At 47.0% G+C, this 24,892-nt stretch overlaps 1 protein-coding gene across 1 annotated transcript; it reads left to right on the top strand.

The window, feature by feature from the left end:
* The first annotated feature begins 256 nt into the window (after positions 1-256).
* rpf1 (ribosome production factor 1 homolog) lies at positions 257-23,711 on the top strand. The gene is made up of 9 exons (XM_078560678.1): positions 257-493; positions 11,350-11,406; positions 12,226-12,306; positions 12,737-12,832; positions 14,075-14,228; positions 16,002-16,084; positions 17,357-17,538; positions 19,767-19,893; positions 20,763-23,711. The coding sequence occupies exons 1-9, from the start codon at positions 329-331 to the stop codon at positions 20,802-20,804; spliced, it is 987 nt and encodes a 328-aa protein (XP_078416804.1). The 5' UTR covers positions 257-328; the 3' UTR covers positions 20,805-23,711.
* The last annotated feature ends 1,181 nt before the right edge of the window (positions 23,712-24,892 follow it).

Raw genomic sequence — 24,892 nt, 5'->3', positions numbered from 1 at the left:
CAAGGAACCCAACAGCTGCAGCAAGACTTCTCTACTTTTATATTCCATTCCCCTTGCAATAGGTTGAGCCTCAGATGGTGCAACACAACAATTGGAAAAAATGCACTTTCTCCTTTCCCTTAAACTCTCAAGGTTGACTGACCCCAAGGGGCTGAGTGGCTGCTGGCGCTGCGCATGCGCGCCGGGCTCAGCGGCGGCTCCCCTGCGCCAGCAGGTGGCGCGACGGGAGGGTGCTGACGTCACCCCGGAAGCGGAAGTGAGGCGCGGGCTGGGTGAAAGGTCGCGGTTAGGTGGGGGCGATACCGCGCGCGCGTGTGCGAGCGAGAAGATGGAGCTCGAGGGGAAGCAGAAGAAACGGCGAGAGCCGGGCGGAGAGGCCGGGGCCGAGCCCCAGCCCCAGGCCCAGTTCCCGCCCGTGTTCAGTGTGTCCGAGATTAAAAACAAACAGCGGCGGCAGTTCATGTTCCAGCGGTGGAAGCGGGCCCGGCGGCAGGTGAGGGAGTGAGGAGCTGGGGGGTGGGGGGGGTAGGGAGTGAGGGGGTGGGTGGGGGGGGTAGGGAGTGAGGGGGTGGGGGGGGTGGGGGGGGTAGGGAGTGAGGGGGTGGGTGGGGGGGGTAGGGAGTGAGGGGGTGGGGGGGTAGGGAGTGAGGGGGTGGGTGGGGGGGGTAGGGAGTGAGGGGGGTGGGGGGGTAGGGAGTGAGGGGGGTGGAGGGGTAGGGAGTGAGGGGGGTAGGGAGTGAGGGGGTGGGGGGGGTAGGGAGTGAGGGGGTGGGGGGGGTAGGGAGTGAGGGGGTGGGGGGGGTAGGGAGTGAGGGGGTGGGGGGGGTAGGGAGTGAGGGGGTGGGGGGGTAGGGAGTGAGGGGGTGGGGGGGTAGGGAGTGAGGGGGGTGGGGGGGTAGGGAGTGAGGGGGGTAGGGAGTGAGGGGGTGGGGGGGGTAGGGAGTGAGGGGGTGGGGGGGGTAGGGAGTGAGGGGGTGGGGGGGGTAGGGAGTGAGGGGGTGGGGGGGGTAGGGAGTGAGGGGGTGGGGGGGGTAGGGAGTGAGGGGGTGGGGGAGGGTGGGGAGTGAGGGGGTGGGGGAGGGTGGGGGGTGAGGGGGTGGGGGGGGTGAGGGGGTGGGGGGGGTGAGGGGGTGGGGGGGGTGGGGGGGGTAGGGAGTGAGGGGGTGGGGGGGGTAGGGAGTGAGGGGGTGGGGGGGGTAGGGAGTGAGGGGGTGGGGGGGTAGGGAGTGAGGGGGTGGGGGGGTAGGGAGTGAGGGGGTGGGGGGGTAGGGAGTGAGGGGGGTGGGGGGGTAGGGAGTGAGGGGGGTAGGGAGTGAGGGGGTGGGGGGGGTAGGGAGTGAGGGGGTGGGGGGGTAGGGAGTGAGGGGGTGGGGGGGGTAGGGAGTGAGGGGGTGGGTGGGGGGGGGTAGGGAGTGAGGGGGTGGGGGGGTAGGGAGTGAGGGGGGTGGGGGGGTAGGGAGTGAGGGGGTAGGGAGTGAGGGGGTGGGGGGGGTAGGGAGTGAGGGGGTGGGGGGGGTAGGGAGTGAGGGGGTGGGGGGGGTAGGGAGTGAGGGGGTGGGGGGGGTAGGGAGTGAGGGGGTGGGGGGGGTAGGGAGTGAGGGGGGTGGGGGGGTAGGGAGTGAGGGGGTGGGGGGGTAGGGAGTGAGGGGGGTGGGGGGGTAGGGAGTGAGGGGGGTGGGGGGGTAGGGAGTGAGTGGGGTAGGGAGTGAGGGGGTGGGGGGGGTAGGGAGTGAGGGGGTGGGGGGGTAGGGAGTGAGGGGTGGGGGAGGGTGGGGGGTGAGGGGGTGGGGGGGTGAGGGGGTGGGGGGGGTGAGGGGGGGGGTGGGGGGGGGTAGGGAGTGAGGGGGTGGGGGGGGGTAGGGAGTGAGGGGGTGGGGGGGAGTAGGGAGTGAGGGGGTGGGGGGGGTAGGGAGTGAGGGGGTGGGGGGGTAGGGAGTGAGGGGGTGGGGGGGTAGGGAGTGAGGGGGTGGGGGGTAGGGAGTGAGGGGGTGGGGGGGTAGGGAGTGAGGGGGGTAGGGAGTGAGGGGGGTAGGGAGTGAGGGGGTGGGGGGGGTAGGGAGTGAGGGGGTGGGGGGGGTAGGGAGTGAGGGGGTGGGGGGGTAGGGAGTGAGGGGGAGGGTGGGGGGTGAGGGGTGGGGGGGGTGAGGGGGTGGGGGGGTGAGGGGGGGGGTGAGGGGGTGGGGGTGGGGGTGGTGAGGGGGTGGGGGGGGGTGAGGGGGTGGGGGGTGGGGGGGCGGGGTTGGGGGGGGGGGGGTGAGGGGGTGGGGGGTGGGGGGGCGGGGTTGGGGGGCGGGGGGGTGGGGGGGCGGGGTTGGGGGGTGGGGGGCGGGGTTGGGGGGCGGGGTTGGGGGGGCGGGGGGCTGGGGGGGCGGGGCGGGGTTGGGGGGGCGGGGGGCGGGGTTGAGGAGCTGGGGGGGTGGGGGGCGGGGTTGAGGAGGTGGGGGGGCGGGGGGCGGGGGGTGGGGGGGTGGGGTTGAGGAGCTGGGGGGGCGGGAGCTGGGGGGGCGGGAGCTGGGGGGGCGGGTGGTGGGGGGGGGGTGGGGGGGAGCGGGGGGGTGGGGGGCGGGGTTGAGGAGCTGGCGGGGGTTTGAGGAGCTGGGGGGCGGGGGGGTGAGGAGCTGGGGGGCGGGGGGGTGGGGTTGAGGAGCTGGGGGCGGTGGTTGAGGAGTGGGGGGCGGGGGTGAGGGGCTGGGGGTTGGGGGGGTGAGGAGCTGGGCGGTGGGGGGGTGGTGAGGAGCGGGGGGGGGTGGGGGTGAAGAGCTGGGGAGTGAGGGTGAGGAGCTGGGGGGCGGGGGTGAGGGTAAGCAGGTGGGGGGGCGGGGGTGAGGAGCTGGGGTGAGGGGCTGGGGGGGAGGAGCCGGGGGGTGTGGAGAGGTGGGGGGGTGGGGGTGAGGAGCTGAGGGGAGTGAAGAGTGGGGGGGTCGGGGGGAGTGAAGAGTGGGGGGGGGTTGGGAGGAGAATGAAGAGTGGGAGGGTCAGGGGGAGAACGAAGAGTGGGGGGGGTCGAGGGGGAGAGTGAAGAGTGGGGGGGTCGAGGGGGAGAGTGAAGAGTGGGGGGGGTCAGGGGGAGAGTGAAGAGTGGAGGGGGTCAGGGGGAGAATGAAGAGTGGGGGGGTTGAGGGGAGAATGAAGAGTGGGGGGGTCGGTGGGGAGAGTGAAGAGTGGGGGGGTCGGTGGGGAGAGTGAAGAGTGGGGGGGTCGGTGGGGAGAGTGAAGAGTGGGGGGGTCGGTGGGGAGAGTGAAGAGTGGGGGGGTCGGTGGGGAGAGTGAAGAGTGGGGGGGTCGGTGGGGAGAGTGAAGAGTGGGGGGGTCGGTGGGGAGAGTGAAGAGTGGGGGGGTCGGTGGGGAGAGTGAAGAGTGGGGGAGTCGGGGGGAGAATGAAGAGTGGGTGTGTCGGGGGGAGAATGAAGAGTGGGCGGTCGAGGGGGGGTGTGAAAAGTGTGGGGGTCGAGGGGAGAGTGAAGAGTGGGGGGAGAGTGAAGGGGTCGAGGGGAGAGTGAAGAGTGGGGGGAGTTCGAGGGGGAGAGTGAAGAGTGGGGGGAGTTCGAGGGGGAGAGTGAGGAGTGGGGGGAGTTCGAGGGGGAGAGTGAAGAGTGGGGGGGTCGAAGGGAGAATGAAGAGTGGGGGGTCGAGGGGGGGAGTGAAAAGTGGGGGTCGGGGGGGACAGTGAAGAGTGGGTGGGTCGGGGGGGAGAATGAAGAGTGGAGGGGAAGTGAAGGGGTCAGGGGAGAGTCAAGGGTGGTGCAGGAGAGTGAAGAGGGGCGGTCGAGGGGAGAATGAAGGGGGGTCGAGGGGAGAATGAAGGGGGGGTCGAGGGGAGAATGAAGGGGGGGTCGAGGGGAGAATGAAGGGGGGGTCGAGGGGAGAATGAAGGGGGGGTCGAGGGGAGAATGAAGGGGGGTCGAGGGGAGAATGAAGGGGGGGTCGAGGGGAGAATGAAGGGGGGGTCGAGGGGAGAATGAAGGGGGGGTCGAGGGGAGAATGAGGGGGGGTCGAGGGGAGAATGAGGGGGGGTCGAGGGGAGAATGAAGGGGGGGTCGAGGGGAGAATGAAGGGGGGGTCGAGGGGAGAGTGAAGGGGGGGTCGAGGGGAGAGTGAAGGGGGGGTCGAGGGGAGAGTGAAGGGGGGGTCGAGGGGAGAGTGAAGGGGGGGTCGAGGGGAGAGTGAAGGGGGGGTCGAGGGGAGAGTGAAGGGGGGGTCGAGGGGAGAGTGAAGGGGGGGTCGAGGGGAGAGTGAAGGGGGGGGTCGAGGGGAGAGTGAAGGGGGGGTCGAGGGGAGAGTGAAGGGGGGGTCGAGGGGAGAGTGAAGGGGGGGTCGAGGGGAGAGTGAAGGGGGGGTCGAGGGGAGAGTGAAGGGGGGGTCGAGGGGAGAGTGAAGGGGGGGTCGAGGGGAGAGTGAAGAGGGTGGTCGAGGGGAGAGTGTAGGGGGGCTTAGGGGGACAGTGGATGGGGGGGTAGTGAAGATGGGGGAGAGCGAAGGTGAGGGGAAGGGTCCTTGGAGAGGGGGGGTTGAGGGTTGTAGGCGGAGGGGAGTTGGGCTGAGTGGTGTGGAGAGAAGTTAGAGGTGAGGCGAGAGATGGGGCAGAGAGAGGTTTGGGGCTGCGAAAGGGAAGTGGAGGTGGAGTTTGGGAGGTGGGAGAGGGGATCTCGGGGAAGTAATGGAGCGGATTGGAATGGATGATGAGGGGGAGTTAAGGAATAGAAAGAATGACGTGCATTTATATACCGTCTTTCACGGCCACTAGATGCCTCAACACTTTCCGTCCAATGAAGCACTTTTGAACTCCAGTCACTGTTGTAACGAGGCATCACAGCAGCTAATTTGCGCCTGGCAATCTTCTACAAACAGCAGTGTGATAATGAACAGATATTCTGCTTTTTTGGTGATGTTGATTGAGGGATAAATATTGGCCAGAATACGAGGCAGAACTCCCCTGTTCTTCAAAATGGTGCCAATGGGATCTATTGCATTCAGCTAAGAGGGCCTATCATCTTACGCAGTCCCTAGTGGGTGAGGATGACTTGCTTCTGCACTAAGAATGAGTTCTCGGGTGATTGAAGCATCCAATGTGCGAGCTGCAGTCTCTGTCACACATGGAGCAAGAGGGTGGTAGGGCGAATGGGTGCGTGGGGTGCCCAGGTTGCCACGTGTTCCTTTCGCTGTCGACACTTGACTTCAGCTAGCCCTTGGCAATGAGATTTGAAGTGTTCAGCTCCTTCCTGTGTGCTTTCCCTCCACTCCAGGTGGTCTTGGGCCAGGACTCCCAGATGTTGGTGGGAGTGTTGCACTTTTTCGAGGAGGCTTTGAGGGTGTCCTTGAAGCGTTTCCTCTGCCCTCCTGGGGCTTGCTTGCCGTGTCGAAGCTCCGAGTGGAGTTCTTGTATCGGGAACCTTGTGACAGGCATGTGGACGAGGTGGCCCTCCTAGCGAAGCTGATCAGGCATGTTCAATACTAAAGAGGGCTTATGGGCCTCGGTTTAACCTCTCATCTGAAAGACGGCACCTCCAACACTGTAGCACTCCCTTAGTACTAGACTGCAGTGTTAGCCTAGATTTTTGTGTTCAGATCCTGGAGCGTTTTTATTCATTCATGGGTTGTGGGTGTCGCTGGCTGGGCCAGCATTTATTGCCCATCCCTAATTTCCCTTGAGAAGGTGAGCTGCCGTCTTGAACCGCTGTAGTCCACGTGGTGTAGATACACTCACATTGCTGTTAGGGAGGGAGTTCCAAGATTTTGACCTGTTCCTGTAGCCACAGTATTTATATGGCTGGTTGATGGTAAACCCCAGGATGTTGATGATGTTGGATTCAGAAATGCTAATGTTGTTCAATGTCAAGGGTGGGGTGGTTAGAATCAAAGTAATGAAGTATTTTTGAAGTGTAGTTACTTTTGAAATATGAAGGAAATGTGAGAGGCTAGGGAAGAGTGAGCGGGGCAACAGAGAGGAACATAAGTTTGGCTGAAAGGGAGAGGAGGAGAAGAATGAGTGGGGAAATGAATGGCTAAATCGCGAAGGAAAATGGGACAAAAATTAACAATGTGGGGGTCAAGCAGGGGCTGTTAATGTGGGTGTTGGTAGTGGGAGAGGCAAGTCTGAATTAGGCTGAGATGTTTCTTTGTCTCCTACCTGTTGTTATCGCTGTGGTGAGTCTATCATCTGGTTCCCATCTGTCATTTCCCTGTCTTCTGCTAATTTTCCTTATTTTCTCCTTTGTCTTGGAAATTGTGCAAGTTTTTCCTAACCTATAATTTTGCTTTGGCAAGACTATATATAGAATATAAAATTGTAGTTAAGCAGCTAAAAACCAAGCCTTTGGTTTGATTTCTCCTTTTGTCTGATGCTGCTAGTTGCTCATTGCAAACCAGGTGGTTTGGGGGATAAAATTAGAGACAAACAAAATCTGTCTCTTGTTCACAAGCCTTAGCACAATGTGTAATCAGTTTGCTTTAGGGTTCTTGTCTACATAGATCCACGATAGCATATTACATAAAATGTCATAGTCTACAGCACCAAGAGGCCACTCTACCCAAATGGGTCCATGCTGGTATTTATGCTCCACATACACCATTTCCAACTGTACTTTCTCCCACCCTATCAGTATATCCTTCTATCCCTTTCTCCCATGTGTGAACACAAGAAATAGGAGCAGGGGTAGACAGTATAGTCCATTGAGCCTACTCTGCCATATAATATGATCAAGACTGACCTTGGCCTGCAACTTCATTTTCCTGTCCACTCACCATATCCCTTAATTCCCAGAGAGATCAAAAATCTGCCTATCCCAGCCTTAAATATGTTCAATGATGGTGTATCCACAACCCTCTAGGGTGGAGAATTCCAAAGATTCACAACCATTTGAGTGAAGTAATTTCCCCTCACCTCAGTCCTAAATGATCAGCCCCTTACCCTGAGACTGTGCCCCCCTGTTTTAGATTCCCCGACCAGCGGAAACAATGTCTCAGCATCTACCCTATCAAACCCCTTCAGAACCTGTATGTTTCAATGAGATCACTTCTCATTGTTCTAAACTCCAGAGAATATAGTCCCAGTTTACTCAGCCTCTCATCATAGGACAACCCCCTCATCCTTGAGACCAATCTAGTGAACATACACTAAAGGGGAAGCAGTACAGTGAACCTATTCTAATTGACTGAACTATTCCCTATGGTAGTGAGTTCCATATTCCTTGTGAATCATCTTTTCCCACATTTCCCAGTTCCGCTATATCTTTTCTACAATATAAAATCCAGAACTGTAAATGGAAGAGGTTTGTGATGGTGAATAGGAGCAATTTGTTTTTTGTCAGTGTATAGTGAGGCTGAGGAACACATTAGTGGAACTAGCGTTTGTAACAAAAACCATGTCAACATTTTATGAATTGATTAGAAAGAGAACAGGGAACAAAAGGATATAGGAACTAGGTGTGCACAATAGATTAAGATTGCTGCTTGTATAGAGGAAAGCGCAAACTTGGTTGAACAGTTCTATTTTCTTTCTTACAGGCGCAAGTTAGAAAGAGGAAAATGGTTCAGTGTTACATTTTCATGATTTTACGTATTTATTTGAGTTATTTTTGGTGGCCGGTTCTGGTTATTCTCAATGCTTTATGTTGATAAGGGTTGTAAAAGCATTGCTGTTTCATTTGTCAGGACAGGTTTGAAGTTACTTCACAGTGATGGTGAACTCTTTAATCAATATTGAGGGGCAGAAAAATAGTTTTCATTTCCAAGAAGAAAAGCATTTCTGTCAAAATTCCCCCTCATAAAATAAAGATGCATTAGTAGACTTGGCCACTAGACTTCTGTTCAAGTCACATTGAGTTGTTTTGGTTGGAATCTAAAACTGGGAACCTTATCTACAGGCAGTGAGACTTGCCTTGCAAATATTCTGCAGGATTTAAATGCTTCACAGCCTGATAGATATATGTATGCAAATGTTCTCCCAGCTTATTTGGATAGATTGCTGCATTTCTGTAAGGCAGTATCGATATGTGGTTCCGATATCTGTAAAACTGGTTTAGTCAGTCATCTGATACACATACACATTTGATTGTCGGGAGGACAGTTATGCTGTAACAGGTTTGCTGACATTTTCCAGTGAACTATGGTGGCGGTTGAGTGAAATTTTCATCCCGTGTCAACTTGAGCTATGAATAAATACCCAGCAGTACAATAGTTTTTTCCTGTGCCTCCAAAGGTTGACTGGGGGGAATATTTTGAGCTGCATGGCTTTAGTTGAAGTTCGAGGGCGAGCAGTTCTGTCATGGATAGTTGGAGCAATTTAAAAGTGTTGAATTAAAACTGCTATAAGAAGCCTGTCTACCATCTATAAGACTCAAGTGTTGGAATTTTCATCGCTTTCTTAAATTGTTCTGATCATGAAAATAGTCTAGAAGCTCGACACATCCAGGACAGGGTACTTGCTTATTGCTGCTGCCACAGGATTCAAATCTGCCTGCTTTTGTGCACTCCAGGAACTTGTCTAGGTTACTTCAGTAGCACCTTGTAAACTCTGCTACCTGTCAAGGCAAACAGTAATGTAGTGCGAATGCCATTAGTTCCCAAGTGACACACCGCCCTGACTTGGATGTACAATGCCCATTCCTTCTAGTATTGCTGAATTTTCGAACTCCCGTCATTGTGGGAGCATGGCTACAACAAGAGCCGCAGTAATTGAAGAAGGGTGAACATCGTTACCAACTCAAGGCAACTAGAGGTGGGCATCAGTTGTGACCTTGCCAGCGCTGCCCAAATCCTGGATTAGCATGTAGGTTTGACAGCTGCAGCAATGACCCTCTGTAAAAATTATCATTGACATTCTTCTCCAGAACGCGAGTATGTAATCCAGGCTGAAGTAGCATTGACGAAGTGCTGCATTGTTGGAGGTGTCCCAGATGAGATGGTAACGTGGTTCTATCTGTCTGTTGGGTGGCTGTAAAAATAAAAATCCCCTTGCGCTATTTGAAGAAGGGCAAGAGAGTTCTCCTGGCATCCCACCCAATCTCTCTGCCAACACCACCAGATATTTTTAATCGGTTATTCCTTTTTTCCGATTCATGCAACCTTGCTATGTGTAAATTGGCTGCCTTTTTTATCCATGCCTCAAAAAGAGGATTTAATTGAAGAGGAGATGAGGCACTTTTCAAAATGCAGATTCTTTTTTTGCCAATATGGTAAGCAATCGTTGTGACAGCATGGTAAAAACAAGCAAAGCCTAACTTATTTTCTTCAAAATTGCCATTGCTGTGGTAATGATGCAAGGAAGCTGACAATGTTTATGTGGGTAAGTGGTTCATAGTCCTTTATTGTAGGAAGAAATACGTGAAAAGGAGCTAGACAAATATTAGTGCTTTAGCGTTACTGTACAGGATTGACTTTAGATGATTCCCTTTTCGCTCCCTAGGGCGGTATTTTCTTGATTTTTAAAAATCTCGTAGCTGTACAATACAGTGCATTAATTACAGAATGCCTTCGGAGAAAGCTTGTATGTCTGTCTAACCGCAATAACAATGGGACCTTTCTAATATTATGAAATTGCTTTGAAAGGAAAATTATTCCCATTTTTTGCTGAATTTCCCACATTTATGCTGTGCGTATGTTCATAAACAGCAGGAAAAGCTGCTTATGTAAAATTTTCATTTGGGTCAGACATTCTTCTGTACAGCTGAGCTGGGAGTCGAGCCCTTTGCCGACCTCTTGTCCTGGTTACCTTTGGCCTCAGGGGCAGTCACAAATAGGAGGGATTCAGTGCTCCTGCTGCTGAGTTATTTATATCCAGGCCGGCACTCCAGGGCAGGACTGAGGGAACATGGCTCTGTCAAGAGATACTGCTTTCTGAATGAGGCGTTAAACCAAATGGACGCAAAAGATTATGCAGCACAGTTTCGAAGAAGAGCGGGGAAGTTCTCCCTGATGCCCTGGCCAATATTTATCCTTTAACCAACATCGCTAAGTCCGGTTATCTGACCATTCTCAGTGTTTGTGGAAACGTGGCAAATTGGTTACCACGTTTCCTGTATTACAACAGTGACTACACTTAACCCTTACAGCCAATGAAATAACCTGGATTATGAAAGATACTACATATTTGCAAGTCTTTTCTTTCTAAGGGCATGTTTGCTGGTATGGAAGACCCTATGTGGTGAAGTCAAGCCTGAATTCCATTGAACTTATTATTTTATGGCACAGCAGATGGTAAATGCTGAGCTGCTCAAATCCGAGGGGGAAACTTGAAACAGCTGCCACAACTGCTTTGCGATTTGTATTTTATTTCGAGATGTATGCCTTGAATTCAGTAGTAATAAGTCCACCGAATCTTAGAGGTTTTTTACAAAACTAAATTGAACATTTTATTAATAGAAGAAGAGATTTTAAGTACATAGGCCTACAAATTGCTACTATAATAACTCCTAAATCCCCTAATTAATCTGACTCCCGGTTACACATTCGTTAAGGTAATGGTAAAATGAAATACATTTCAACAGACCCAGGCAAAGCACACAATACCCTGGACCATGATATTCGCAGTGAGTTTTCTTAACTTCGGTTCCTGTAGACAGCAACTTGATGCATAGAGGCTGGAGGCTTTTCACACTTGTGTTAGATCTTAGAATGCCTGCCCTCTTACACACAACCTCATCTCCTTTATACATGTTTCTCCCTTTTTAATGTAAATTCCATTGTTCCGATATGTTTTTGCAACTTTACTTTTCTCATAATATGAGTACTATGAAAGATTTATATTATCAGTAATCTTTGGGAAAAATAAACACACTGTTTGGCTTAGCTTCTTATGGCTAGGTGTAGCATCTTACCACCTCTTTGAAATTCAAACTAACCTAATTTATCTAAAAATGCAAATATTCCTCACATCTCACATTTTAAAACTTCAGCTATGTTTATGTATTTAGCATTTCAAGCCTAGCTTCCCGTTTGATAACTCAAAAACTCCAGACCAGCTTCCTCCAATTCAATTACACCCCCCCCACACACACATCTACATAGAGAAACTAATCCAAACCCCACCATTAACCTCTCTTTACAATCGGTCACAATGTTATGAAAATTATAATATTTTCTACTCTTAATTTTCACATTGGCTTTCAAGTTAATGCCAAACCACGAACTTTAGTGCTGACCATAACTACAGCCTCAGCAAGCTGCTCCCGCCACTGTTCCTCTACATTATTCTTGAGAAGGACTAAAATAATTGCAGATCAACTGGTAATATTTGTAATTGTGGTTCAGCCTAAGTTTTGAGATGTGGCGGGTTTTCTGATGGAGACCAGATTTTATGTACGTTCTGATTCTGAATGATACAGATTCATTTTACCCATTGTTGTTATTCAGGAGCAATTGGCAGCCAAAAAGAAACGGCAGAAAGAGAGGGAGGCACTTGGAGACAAGGTAACCTGCTTAATGTACAAGTTCAAAATGTTTTTATTCTTTGAGACGTGGGTGTCGCTGGCAGTTTGGCCATTCGGCCATCATTGTTCCTCCAATCTTGAAGATGCTAAAACCCTGCTGTAATATGGTTTCACAGTCTAGCACAGTTTTATATTTAAGTCTTCCAGAACAAGGGGGAATCATCTTAAAATTAGAGCTAGGCCGTTCAGAGCTGACGCCAGAAAACACTTCTTCTCACAAAGGAGCGTGTAAATCTGGAATGCTCCTCAAGAAGCTGCAGAGGCGGTGGGGGGTTGGTTGACAGTTTCAAACTGAGGTCAATAGATGTTTATTAGGCCAAGAGCATTGAGGGTTACTGAACCAAGGGGCACAGAGGGAGCTGATTTTCCCCCTCTGCAGTCTAAGAACAGTAGGGCCAGTTGTAGCACCTCATAACTAATGCCCCAAGTCAACCTGGTATTGTTTTGGTCTGGTTGGCTTTTGTACACGTTATAGCACAGTTTTGGGGGATGAGAGTGGAATTTATCCTTTTCCAGGAGGCAGTGCTATAGTGTAGATAATTGGTTTCCATATTTAAGTAGAATAATTTGCAAATATACATTGTGTTTTAAGTCATTCCATGTAATGTAGGGGAGCTTGCTTTTTGATTTTGACAAGATGAGTGGCTGCTCACATCTGAAAGATTGGTGCTGAGGAGGCCGACTTGGCAAAAACGGGCTTGAGCTTTGTGGGTTCATGTCAAAAAGCTAAATGAAAAAGTCACTTGTCTTTAAGTGAATGTAACTTTGCTCTCCCTGATTACACTTTTCTGTCTCCAAGGCACCACCAAAACCAGTTCCGAAGACGATTGAAAACCAGCGAGTATATGATGAAACAACTGTGGACCCGAATGACGAAGAGGTAATTTTGCAGGTTTTGTCAAACTCCTTGTCAATCATTGTTAATGGCCCCATCTGATTTGTTGTCCAGGCTGCATTTTATTTGGATGGCCACTAATGTTAATTCATATTATGTGGAGTTAAATACCAATAATTTTCAACTTTGGATCTTAGGTGAAAGGATTTAATTTTTATTTGGCAGAGTGTGGGGCTTCCTTTATGATGAGATTAGAGAGCAGAGGCAATGTTTTGCTGCTCTTGCCTCCATATTGAGTTAGCTACATGGGAAATTCTTGTACGTAAAAAAATATCCTTTCAAAGTGCTTTAAATTGGAACTAGGTGGGATTGAAGCCAGACAGAGGTAATCCTCACTTGAGTAACTATGCAAACTTTTAGTCAAGAGAATGTACAGATCAATTGTTTATTTAAAAATGAAATCAATCTCCCACAGGTGGCTTTCGATGAAGCAACAGATGAGTTTTCTTCCTACTTCAACCGAGAAACGAGTCCGAAGATCCTCATTACCACATCTGACAGGCCTCGAGGGGTGTGTGAAAGTAAATACTAATGGGGCAAGAGATGTATGTAATTGTAATGGGGAGGGTTGTGCCAGGTTTTCTCACCTGGAGGTGCTCACTCCTGCTTGGAGTATAATTCCATGGGTGCACGGTCCTGAAACTCCACATCACTGGTCACTCTTCATGTGTAAGACTAGATCCTGGTTTTTTATATACCCCTCCTTTCTCTACCCACATTGAGTGTTAGAGACTTGGTTCCACTCTGGAACTCTGTCTCTAAACCTTTCTCCCTTTCCAATCCCTTCTTTCCTAAAATCCATAATTTCCGATTCAGCCTCCTCTTTGTTTCCACTGCTGCGGCTTGGTGCCCTTTCCTCTCTGTCTCAATTCAGAAGCACCAAGGAATGTTTTATCCATTGTAAAAGTGCTATGGACATGTATTTTATTTGATCTTGAGGTGTGCACGTCACTGGCTAGGCCAGTATTTATTGCCCATCCCTAGTTACCCTTGAGAAGGTGGTGGTGAGCCGCCACCTTGAACCGCTGCAGTCCATGTGGTGTAGGTACACCCACAGTGCTGTTAGGGAGGGAATTCCAGGATTTTGACCCAGCGACAGTGAAGGAACGGCGATATATTTCCAAGTCAGGATGGTGTATGGCTTGGATGAGAACTTGTAGTTGGCAGTGTTCCCATGCACCTGCTGCTCTTGTCCTTCTAGGTGGTAGAGGTCGCTGGTTTAGAAGGTGCTGTCAAAGGAGCCTTGGTGAGCCTTGTACATGGTCCACACTGCTACCATTGTGCGTCGGTGGTGGAGGGAGTGAATGTTTAAGGTGGTAGATGGGGTGCCAATCAAGCCGGCTGCTTTGTCCTCGATGGTGTCAAGCTTCTTGAGCGTTGTTGGTGCTGCAATCACCGAGGCAAGTGGAGAGTATTCCATCACGCTCCTGACTTGTGCCTTATAGATGGTAGACAGGCTTTGCGGAGTTATGAGGTGAGTTTCTCACCACAGAATTCCCAGCCTCTGACCTGCTCTTTTTAGCCACAGTATGGCTGGCCAGGTTGTATTTTTGTTTGGTTTGCTGTAGTCTGTTATTTGACCTCTGTAGTAATCAGCCTAGCCCAGATGGAATTTCCAGTGGCAAATAATCTGGCGCAGGTTTTTACCTCCTCCCCTAAGCCCAGGATTCCAGCATCCAGTCACGGTGCCTTAATCACTGCCCCTCAGCTGCTGCGTAGTTTTAAATCTCTAATGGGTGGTTTTGTTTTTCAGAGAACAGTAAGGCTATGTGAGCAGCTAGCAAAGATAGTCCCAAACTCGCACGTCTACTACAGGAGAGGATTGGCTCTGAAAAAGATCATACCCCAGTGTGTTGCTAGAGATTTTACAGACTTGCTTGTCATCAATGAAGATCGGAAAGTCCCAAGTATCCTTTACATTTGTCAGCTTGTTTGAAAATGTAGTTGGTTTTCTTCGGTGTTTCCATTTAAACTTGGACTTGTCACAGTGTTTTGTGTTACTCTAATGCTCTACACATTTCAGATATTGCCAGTGCTATATTTATTTGGTTCCTTTTTGAATGTTACTTTTGTAGCAAGACACTCTGGGGGCACCCTGAGGTTGTATATAGCACTGTAAAAATGCAGTTCCTTTCTTTCTTTCTTTCTTTCTTTCTGTAGTGCATTTCAGCAGTGTTGTTTTAATAAAATGTAAGCAGGAGTATTTGGCAGTCTTCTAAACTTGCATTAACTAGCTGTGATGCCTACTAATTGTGTTATTGTAGGAGGAACTTGGGACCCCTGAGTTTTGAAGGTAGCAGGTAAGAGGGGCCCTTGGAGAAGTGGAGATATGTGGTATTGAACAGCATAGGGGTGGTAAATCCACAGCACTGCTTCACTGGAAATAAAGGACCCGGCAACCTCGTGGTTCAAGTACCACTCTGGAACGATGTAAAATTGAATTCAATATTTTCATGACCATGAAAACTGTCCAATTGTTTTAAAAACAACTAGGTCACTAATTTCCTTGCGTGAGCCCCTCCCTTGCCTGACACACATGTGACTCCGTTCGAACACTGCATATCTGACATTTAATGCCCTTTGCAGCAACTAAGACTGGGCAGGTTAGATGCTAACGTTTTTTATAGGTGACTGAGCCAGGGTGAGCTAAACTAACGTCCTTATCAGTACTTGTGATCAAGAATTGTACATTGCTGATAACTAAACATTTGCACCATCTAATTATCTTCTGTAAAATGTTACATTGAACGACGGTTTTAGCCTTGCTTCGGCTATTCACAGAACATTTAGCAAACTTGGAAACTGGGTGAGACTTTCATGATAACTATGTTAAAAAGAATTCAGAAGCAGGAAAACCAAAACCTAGTGGGTGTTTGCACTGATATAGATCAGGTAAGAATAGCTGAATACTATGTGTTATGCACAGTACATTAGTGCTTGAGTGCACATGGCATTGCTTGTGCAGCATTTCTCAACCTCACTGGTTTCCCACAGTATATCTATATCTCATTTTCTTAAAACATCCTCTTTATATGCCACAGCTTATTCAGCAGCCTGTTATGATTTTGTTCAATATTTAACACTGAAACTGCCTAAATAAACTTTTAGAATGGGCGTGTGATAGTGTCACTGGGTTAGCAATCCAGAGGCCCAGGCTAATGCTCCAGGTACACGGGTTCAAATCCCACCACGGCAGCTGGTGGAATTTAAATTCAATTAATAAACCTGGAATTGAAGATTGGTCTCAGTAATGGTGACCATGATAATGGTGGTCGATTTGTCGTAAAAACCCATCTGGCTCACTAACGTCTTTTAGGGAAGGAAATCTGCTGTCCATACCCCATGTGGCATACACGTGACTCCCGACCCACAGCAATGTGGCTGACTCTTACGTGCCCTCTGAAATGGCTGCTCGGTTTTAAGAAGGTAGCTCAGCACCGCCTTCAAGGATAATTAGGGATAGACAAACAAATGCTGGCCTTGCCAGCAAACGCCCACGTCTCATCCTATATGGTAACCACAGTTGTCGTAACAATGTAGGGCAGTGGGTGACACAATAGGGAGTTCAAGTCTCCCAACTCCATCACCATCTCTCATTTAAATAGAAACTTGTCTTCCAGCTGATCATTTTGTGAAGTTTCATGGAAACACAACTTATTTTACCTTAACCAAAACTACAGATGGATTAATTGTTAGTCATCTCCCCAATGGACCAACAGCACATTTCAAGATGTCTAGTGTGCGTTTAGCCAAAGAACTTAAGGTGAAATGTTAAGGAACTTTGTTTAGTGTGTACTGGAAAACATAGAAAGTTATAGAATGGCTTTGCTATATATGTTTTAGTTCCTTATATGAAGTAATGTCCCATGTTGAATCTTGATGGATTTTTTAAAAGTTGACATCACTGGCTGGTTAAATAAATACGAATAATTCTTAGTGAATTATATAATTTGCTACTTGCTAGGTAGTACAGAACTTGAATATTGCTTGAAAAGAGACACATGTTGCTGAAGCTTTTCGTCTTGCACCAATCAGGACAAATGCAAGATTGCCAAATTTCAAAGGATCACAACAATTTATACTACAGGGGAAACGAGTGCTGACTGGTTTGCAAGTCGAGTCTTATTGACCAAGAGAAATGTGTCCCTGCATGAATGTATGTTGCTTTTAGCAATCGTTAATGAGCATGTTACAAGCTCAACTGATCATCTTAAATTGGTTTTAGTGTAGGTATTAGCACACCCTGGATTGTTCAGCAAGTGCTGCCCAAGTGTAAAATCACACCTAATAGATGTTTTGTTTTGGGATTTGCAAGTACGGTCCGTACTCAAACGTAATAAGCAGAGTGCAAACAAAAGGAATTTGTTCAAGCCTTGTGTCTTTTTTGAACTACCAGGAGCTTGGGGAGCCTATAGTTCCCCGCTACTTTCTCCATGGCAATGCCTCGGCCAATCAGAGTTGACTTGCCAACCAATCAAGCACCCTTTTCTCCTGTAGTATAAATTGTTGTGACTGTTTGAAACTTTGCATTCTTGCGTTTGGCCTGATGAGTGCAAGGCAAAAAGCTTTGGCAATATATCTGTCTTTTCAGTAATATAATTGTATTTATTTGGTTTCTATTACATTTAAACTTCAAATAATACCACAAAAAAATGGACAATGTGGAGCATTGCGCTAGGTGAAAGATTGCTGTCTGTTTATAGACCATTTCTAAAGTAAAAAAGCTTGTAAAAGAACTAGGCATAAAGCTACCTTACACATGACAGTAGAGATCTTACCCCAAAACCCCACTGACCTTGTCCAGACAGTGATGTTTGCAATGACTTTGTTGTCTGTTCAGATAATGTATTGAGCAATGATCATGTAAACTGAACAGTGACTGAAATTTATTTATGTTGCTAGAGTAGATTTTCCTTGTCATTATTGAAACCTTTCTCGGGAATGAATGATGCATAATATATTGCTGCAGAACTTGGTCAAGACCACTTTAGGGAAAAAATAGTATATAACACAGATCTGTGAACTTTTCTTGCAGAGGAGAGGGAAGGATCCAACAGAGCATGCACCAGAAGTGATCCTTAATAATTTCTCTACCCGGCTGGGACACACGATTGGGAGAATGTTTGCTTCTCTCTTCCCTTACAGTCCACAATTTGTGGGACGCCAAGTGGCAACTTTTCATAACCAGCGTGATTATGTATTTTTCAGATTTCACAGGTGCACTTTTAAAATTGTATTTTAAACTATATTGATATTTCTACAAGTCCTTGTTGGAATATATATATTTTCGATTTGGTGACTTTATTAGATGCAAGGCAAGGTCTGCTTATGTAAGAATTGGATAAATGTAACAATATAGGTGTCATAGAGGTCTACAGCACAGAAAAAGGCCCTTTGGTCCATCGAGTCTGCACCGGTCAAACAAGTGCCTAACTATTCTAATCCTGTTTTCCAGCACTAGGCCCATAGCCTTGTATGCCATGGCATCGCAAGTGCAGTTCAGTGTGAGTTCAGTGACATTCTCAAATCCTTGACCCAGGGTCAAAAAACACTTTAAATCTAACAAACAGGAAACAGAAGTTTTTCACTTTGCACACAAACAGGAGACATGTGCAATCAAATTTAGTTAAACTACTATCTATACCTTTCAAATAATGATATAGTATGTTGGTGAGGTCCGAGCTCTCTCATCATTTGTGTGCAGCAATCTATTCAATAATCCCAAGGGTCTAAAGAACCAGAGTGGACGTGAGGGAGAAAGAAAATTATACAGCAAGTTGTTAGAACCTGGGAAGCACTGCTTTTATTTGTGCATGGGATGTGAGCATCACTGGCAAGGCCAGTAGTTATTGCCTATCCCAAATTGCCCTTGAGATGGTAAACCGGCTCTTGTAGCCTGAGTATTTATGCGTCCGGTCCATTTCCATTTCTGGTCAGTGGTGACCCACAGGATGTTGATAGTGGGGAATTCAACATTGATGCCATTCACTGTCAAGTGGAGATGGTTGGATTCTCTGTTGTTGGAGATGATCATTTTCTGGCACTGGAGTGGCGTGAATGTCACTTGCCACTTATGATTACCTGATTGTCCATTGTCCACGTCTTGCTGCGTAAGGGCACTGACTGCTTCAGTATCTGAGGAGTTGCAAATGGTGCTGAACATTGTGCAATCAACATTTCTGACTTTATGATGGAGAGAAAGTCATTGATGAAGCAGCTGAAGATGGTTGTGCCTAGGAGAATGAGCTTGGCCTATATCCCTTGGAGTTTAGAAGAATCAGAGGTAATCTAATTGAAACACAAAATTCGTAAGGAGCTTGACAGAGTAGAAGTTGATAAAATGTCTCCTTGGCTGGGGAATTGGGAACACGGTCAGAGTATCAGGATAAGGGGTTGACCATTTATGGCTGAGATGAGAAGAAATTTCAAAGTGAATCTTTGAATTCCACATTCAAATTTGAATGTGGATAATCAGTCGTTAAGTATATTCAAGACAGAAGTTGGTAGATTATATGGTGCTAAGGGAATTAATGGATATGCGTACAGCGTGGGAAGGTGGAATTGAGGTGGAAGGCCAGCTGTGATCTGTTTAAAGGGTGGAGTGGTCCCAAAGGGCCAAATAGCCCACTCTTCATTTCTTATATTTAAAATTTCACACGAGCTTAATTAAGCACTACAATAACAGTTAACAAAATCTACCAGACCTGTTTTCATGCAAGCTAACAGCTGCCGACTACATACTAATGTTGGGACACTCAGCTGGGTTCAGATGCTTTGCTTCTGCAAATTTTGAGTTTATCCCCCATTTTTTTAAAATCCAGTTCAGTGGTTATGTTTGTGACTTTGAAAATTCACTTCATAGAATGGTACAGCACAGAAAGAGGACCTTCAGTCCACTGTGTCTGTGACCACCCTTCGAAAGAATGATCCAATTAGTCTCACCCCCCCAATCTTTCCGTATAGCCTTGGTTTTCTCCTTCATGTATTTGTCCAAATTCCCTTTTGAAATCTGCTAAAGCTCCTTCGACAGCAGCTTCCAAACCCATGATCTCCACCTAGAAGGACAAGGGCAGCAAATGCAAAGGAATGCCACCATCTGTAAGTTCCCCTCCAGCTATACCATCGTTCCTTCACTGGGTCAAAATCCTGGAACTTCCTCCCTAACAGTACTTTGGGTATACCTACACCACATGGACTGCAGCGGTTCAAGGCGGTGTCACAGCACCATCTTGTCAAGGGCAATTAGGGGTGGGCAATAAATGCTGGCCTAGCCAGTGACGTCCACATCCCATGAACGAATATATTAAAAAAAAACACACCCATCAAACGACAATCCCCTCTTCCCAGGAACCATTCTAGTGAATTCATGTTAATTCAAAGGAATATGTTAAACTGATATCTCCACTGAATTAGAACCAGATGCTCACAGAGCTTTTGTTTTAAAGGTACATATTTAGAAATGAAAAGAAAGTTGGCCTTCAGGAACTTGGGCCACGTTTCACCCTGAAACTGAGATCGCTGCAGAAAGGGACATTTGATTCGAAGTATGGAGAATATGAATGGATCCACAAGGTCAGTTTTTGGGATGTGTTTTGTTATCTTGGGGCTACATATAACATGCCCCAGTCTATTGCAAAACATCAACAGAGGTGATTTAGATTTAATTTTTGTAGCTGTAATCAAATGAATCTTTTTTGCGATTCTGACTACCATCTCAAATCAGAATGTCAGTAATATGCTGTAATTGTAACTTAAAATTAAACAAAATAAATATATTAAAATAAAAGCAAAAAGCTGCGGATGCTGGAAATCCAAAACAAAAATACCTGGAGAAACTCAGCAGGTCTGGCAGCATCTGCGGAGAGGAGCACAGATAAATATATTGACTGAGTGAGAATATGTATGTCAGGGTTATAGTACGTTCTACCATGTAATTCATTGTGTTGCTTTTATCTAATTGCAGGGAGGGTTATGGGTAAGGGATATGTAAGTGTTGTTGCTAGCAACACAATTTTGTAGATTCTCCTGAATTATGGTCATGTATAGAGCATAGAATAATTTGTTGGTTGTTTGAAATATCTAGTGCATGGTATTAAAGATAGACTGAAGGCCTTTGACAAAATTTAAAATTTTAGCATTGTCTTAGTGCCACCTCAATTTCCCATAAATTGGCACGTGGCCCACATGATTGAGAACAGATAACGGAAATTTGCTTCTGCTGTTCCTAAATGTGGCTCGAGTCCCCCGACTGTTGGATGCAGTGCAAAAATGTAGAGTGTATAAATTTGCTCAGCAGAGGTAGTTTAATACCTTTCTAATAGGGGAATGAATCCCTGCCACGAACTGGGGCTAGGAGATTAACCTGTCACATACTGAGTGTATGCAGGGTATCTTATTGTATTCATTCCCTTACTGATCTGCATTGCTTTCTTTTCCTTCAGCGTCATGAAATGGATACAAGCCGAAGGAAGTTCCACTTGTAAAGTTGATCTTTCACTGGGACTGGTCGAAGCCATGACGCATGCTCCTTGGCAGCACTGCCTTTACACATTGATGTATTTTGGATATCCTGAAGGCAATCTAAACAGTCCTCGATTTTTATCCAAAACTGACGCCAACTGGAATCTTTGAACATAAATTCTGGAAGAGCAGATGCCTGGTTGCTGAAGTCTACAGCGATGTTTCTTTTAAGAAGTATTATATCCTCAAATTTGGAAGTTCTGCACACCAGAACCAACTCAAAGGACTCCTTGTAAATGTACTTTGTAACAGGATTATGTTTTGGATCAATTAAATTATTCATTTGCATTTATCCAACCAGGATTCATTCTTTTGAATTTTCAAGTTGGGTAAATACGAATTTGTTTAATATCGCTCATTTTAACCCTGTAAATGTAAAGGTACAACCACATTTAGAATACCATTTAATTCTAAGGACCCCATCTTCTAAAGAGAAATTTCAGCAGTATCTCATAATTTTGAGGATGTTAAATTAGGGATTGACTTGCAGTATTGAATTATTCTTTTGAAAAAAAGTGAGATTAGGATATTTGAAGTGATACTGCATGGGTGATTTGGAAGTACATAAGACCATGACTGACTTATAACCTATCAAATGGCAGAGTAGGCTCAAGGGGCCAAATAGCCTACTCCTGCTCCCAACTTGTATGTTCATATAGTCATTGAATATTTTTAAGGCTGAGTTAGATTCTTGATTGACAAGGGAGCCAAAGGGTAGAAAGGAAAGTAAAGTTGAGGCCACAGTCAAATCAGCCCATGATCTTATCAAATGGCAGAGCAGGCTCAAGGGGCCAAATGACCTACTCCAGCTCCTAATTCATATGTTCGTATTTAAGTAGACGTGCAGTTGGAGGACAAGATTAAGATTTCAGTGTAAGTTGGTGAATATGAAATTGACTCCCATCAAAATAATTGATTCCAACAAAAAGGTTATATGTAAATCCCATTTTTAACCAGATGTTTATGTACGTCTGACATTGATACTGATGCTTACATACTACACAGAGCTTGAATTATACTAGAATCAGCTCGGTTTAGGTGTTGGTGATTTGGTCTATTGAGCCTGCGCTGACTCCTTTTTTTGCAGAGCAATCCAGTTGGTTCCATTCAACTGCTCTTTGCCTCACAAATCTCCAAACAACCCATCTACTCAAACCTTCAAGCACCACCTGCCCCACATGTGGCAGAGTCTGCAGATCATACATTGGAGTTGTCAACCCATCGAACTGGAGTGGAAGCAAGCCATCCTCGATCCTGAGGGACTGCTTAAGAGAGAAGACAATTCTTATATAGTGTCTTTCATGACCTCAGAGGTCTGTGGATTTTAAAACCTTCAGATCATGATGCTAACTGACCTTATCCACCCTTCAAGAACATTTACACTTCCTCCATAAATTGGTGACTCCCATAATGCAGGTTAAGGCCCTTGGAACAGCGAAAATGGAAACTGTTTGAACTCCGCACTAATTGCAGATGGCCCTGCTGAGTTCAGGTTTCCTGCCTGCTGACTGAGAGATTCATGCCCTGCCCCCTCCTGGCAAAACTCAGATCCGTGGAAAACGGTGAGGGTGGGCTTCTGCATCTGGGTACCACCTGCCATCTTAAAGGTCTCCGGAGTTGGCCCAACTCTGATAATCTATCCCTTTGGATGCTTGTTTCTGATTAACTGGTAATATTCCGGAGTTAGGCACTTCTGAGGCATTAATATTGAGGAAATGTGTGCGTATAGAATTGGGTAAGTAGCTCAAGTACATGAAAGCAAAACTCCGTATGCTGGAAATCTGAAATTAAAAACAAAATGCTGAAACAGTTAACATTCAAGTCTGTATGACTCTTCACTGTAGTTTAAAATATCATAAAAACTGACGCTACCGTCTATCTTAATAGTGACCAAGTGGGTATCTTCAACAGACTTTGGGACCTAGGCTCAAATTCAACCCAGACAGATGGATTAAAAGTGCCTTCTGCTTCCTCCAAGGGTCCTACATGAAATGAGTAGAGATAATCGCGACCTAATTCCACATGAACACGGAACTGGCACGAATTGTGCTATTCAGTTAATATTCTCACTCCATAGTCTAGCCAGTGTGGGATGTGGATGTGAATAAACGTCAACACTGTTGAATCAAGGAGCGCTTTTCGGAGGCAGAATAGTGGGAACTTTTATTTCTGATCTGGGAGTGATTGATCTTTACATAAGTTAACCAAACTAAAAGACAGACATTTCCTCACAGTGAGCACAGAAATCAACAAACAATGAATACTCCCGAGATGCAGTTTGGCTTGGATTGAGAATTAAATATTTCTAATGCAATCCAGGGCACATGAAACTGCTCTACAGTAGATGAATTAGCTTTGGTCCCTTTACCACCATTTTGGCTGAACATGGGAATTGCAGTATCATTAACTTACAAGAGAGTGACTCGATCTGGATTTTTAAAAGTGTATTAAAAGATTTTGATCCACAAAGAAATAGCCTATGCTGGAACATTGTCTAACAGTCTAAAGGAAGCGGAGACAAGCTATGACCATATTGAAGTGATTAGGTACTGTACATACTAATGTTTAACAGTAGAATTACATGTTTGTGTTTGTGCCAAAAGTGGAGGTAGGGGCCTAATTTAAATACAGGTCAAATCTTCATTCACATTGTCCTATTGCTGGAGAGATATTTCCATAGTTATTGGATCCAGCTGTTGCTGAGGTAATGCTGCAATACTTAAAGTAGCAATGTTCCCCCTCGACTTCAGTCTGAGCCTCCGCTGCTGACTTAAAAGATCAGAGGCAGGGCAGGAGAGATACAGGTAGAGGCTATTTATAAGTCAGCAGTAGCTGGCAAGGACTGGATGTTGGGAGGAACATTTTGACTATCCAGACGTGGAAAGGAGTCAGGGCTTATTCTTTCTCTTCTCACTGATGCTACTCCGTCCTCAATAGCCTCTAACCCTGTTCCTTTCAGAAGGTAAAGGAAGCCCATGTCTGATTGCAGCAAAAGCTGCAGAAAATTCTATAAGCCAATCAGCCTTCTGGAAATCTAATCATGATGCTGACTTTTTTCATTTTATAGACATGACCCATCACATTTCAGTTCAACACCTAACCTAAAACTGCTGATTCAAATCCATTAACAATGCAAAAACCCTCAAGCATATTCAGTAATGGTTTGTCATTTGGAAAATTCAAATTCTCCAAACCTATCCTCCTTTCAGGGCTAACTTTACATATAATTTTTGCCCACTTTTTGTGACCTCTTTGGAGTTTTGGAGATAGATGTGGTAACAGAAATATTTTCAAGTGAGAATTTACCAAAGGTTCATATATTCAGGAGTATCAGGAATTTGCCAGGCCACTCAGCTCTTGACCTCATTACAGCTTTGGTCCAAACATGGGCAAAAGAGCTGAAATTAAGAGGTGAGGTGAGAGTGACTGCCCCTTGACATCGAGGTTGCATTTGACCGAGTGTGGCATCAAGGAGCCCTAGCAAAACGAGTCAATGGGAATCGGGGAAAACTCTCTGCCGGTTGGAGTTATACCTAGCACAAAGGAAGATGGTTGTGGTTGTTGGAGGTTAAATCATCTCGGTTCCAGGGCTGCAGGAGTTCGCTAGGGTGGTGTCCTCAGCCCAACCATCTTCAGCAGCTTCATCTATGACCTTTACATCATAAGGTCAGAAGTGGGGATGTTTGCTGATGACTGCTTCAGTATAGTGCAATCGGAGCCCATATGCAGCAAGACCTGGACAACATTCAGCTTTGGCTGATAAGTGGCAAGTAACATTTTCACCACACAAATGACGGAAAATGACCATCTCCAACAAGAGAGAATCTAACTGTCTCGTTTGCATTCAATGGCATTACCATTGCTGAATTCCCCACTATCAACGTTGTGGGGGAAGGGGGTTACCATTGACCAGAAATTGAACTGGACCGGCCATATAAATTCTGTGGATACCTGCGCAAGTCAGAGGCTGGGAATTCTCCAGTGAGTAACTCACCACCTGACTCCCCACCATTTACAAGGCACAAGTCAGGAGCTTTTGGAATACTCATTT

Source organism: Cetorhinus maximus, chromosome 17 (genome assembly GCF_964194155.1).
Source record: "Cetorhinus maximus chromosome 17, sCetMax3.hap1.1, whole genome shotgun sequence".
Taxonomy (NCBI): domain Eukaryota; kingdom Metazoa; phylum Chordata; class Chondrichthyes; order Lamniformes; family Cetorhinidae; genus Cetorhinus; species Cetorhinus maximus.
This window is presented reverse-complemented; position numbering and strand designations above follow the sequence as displayed.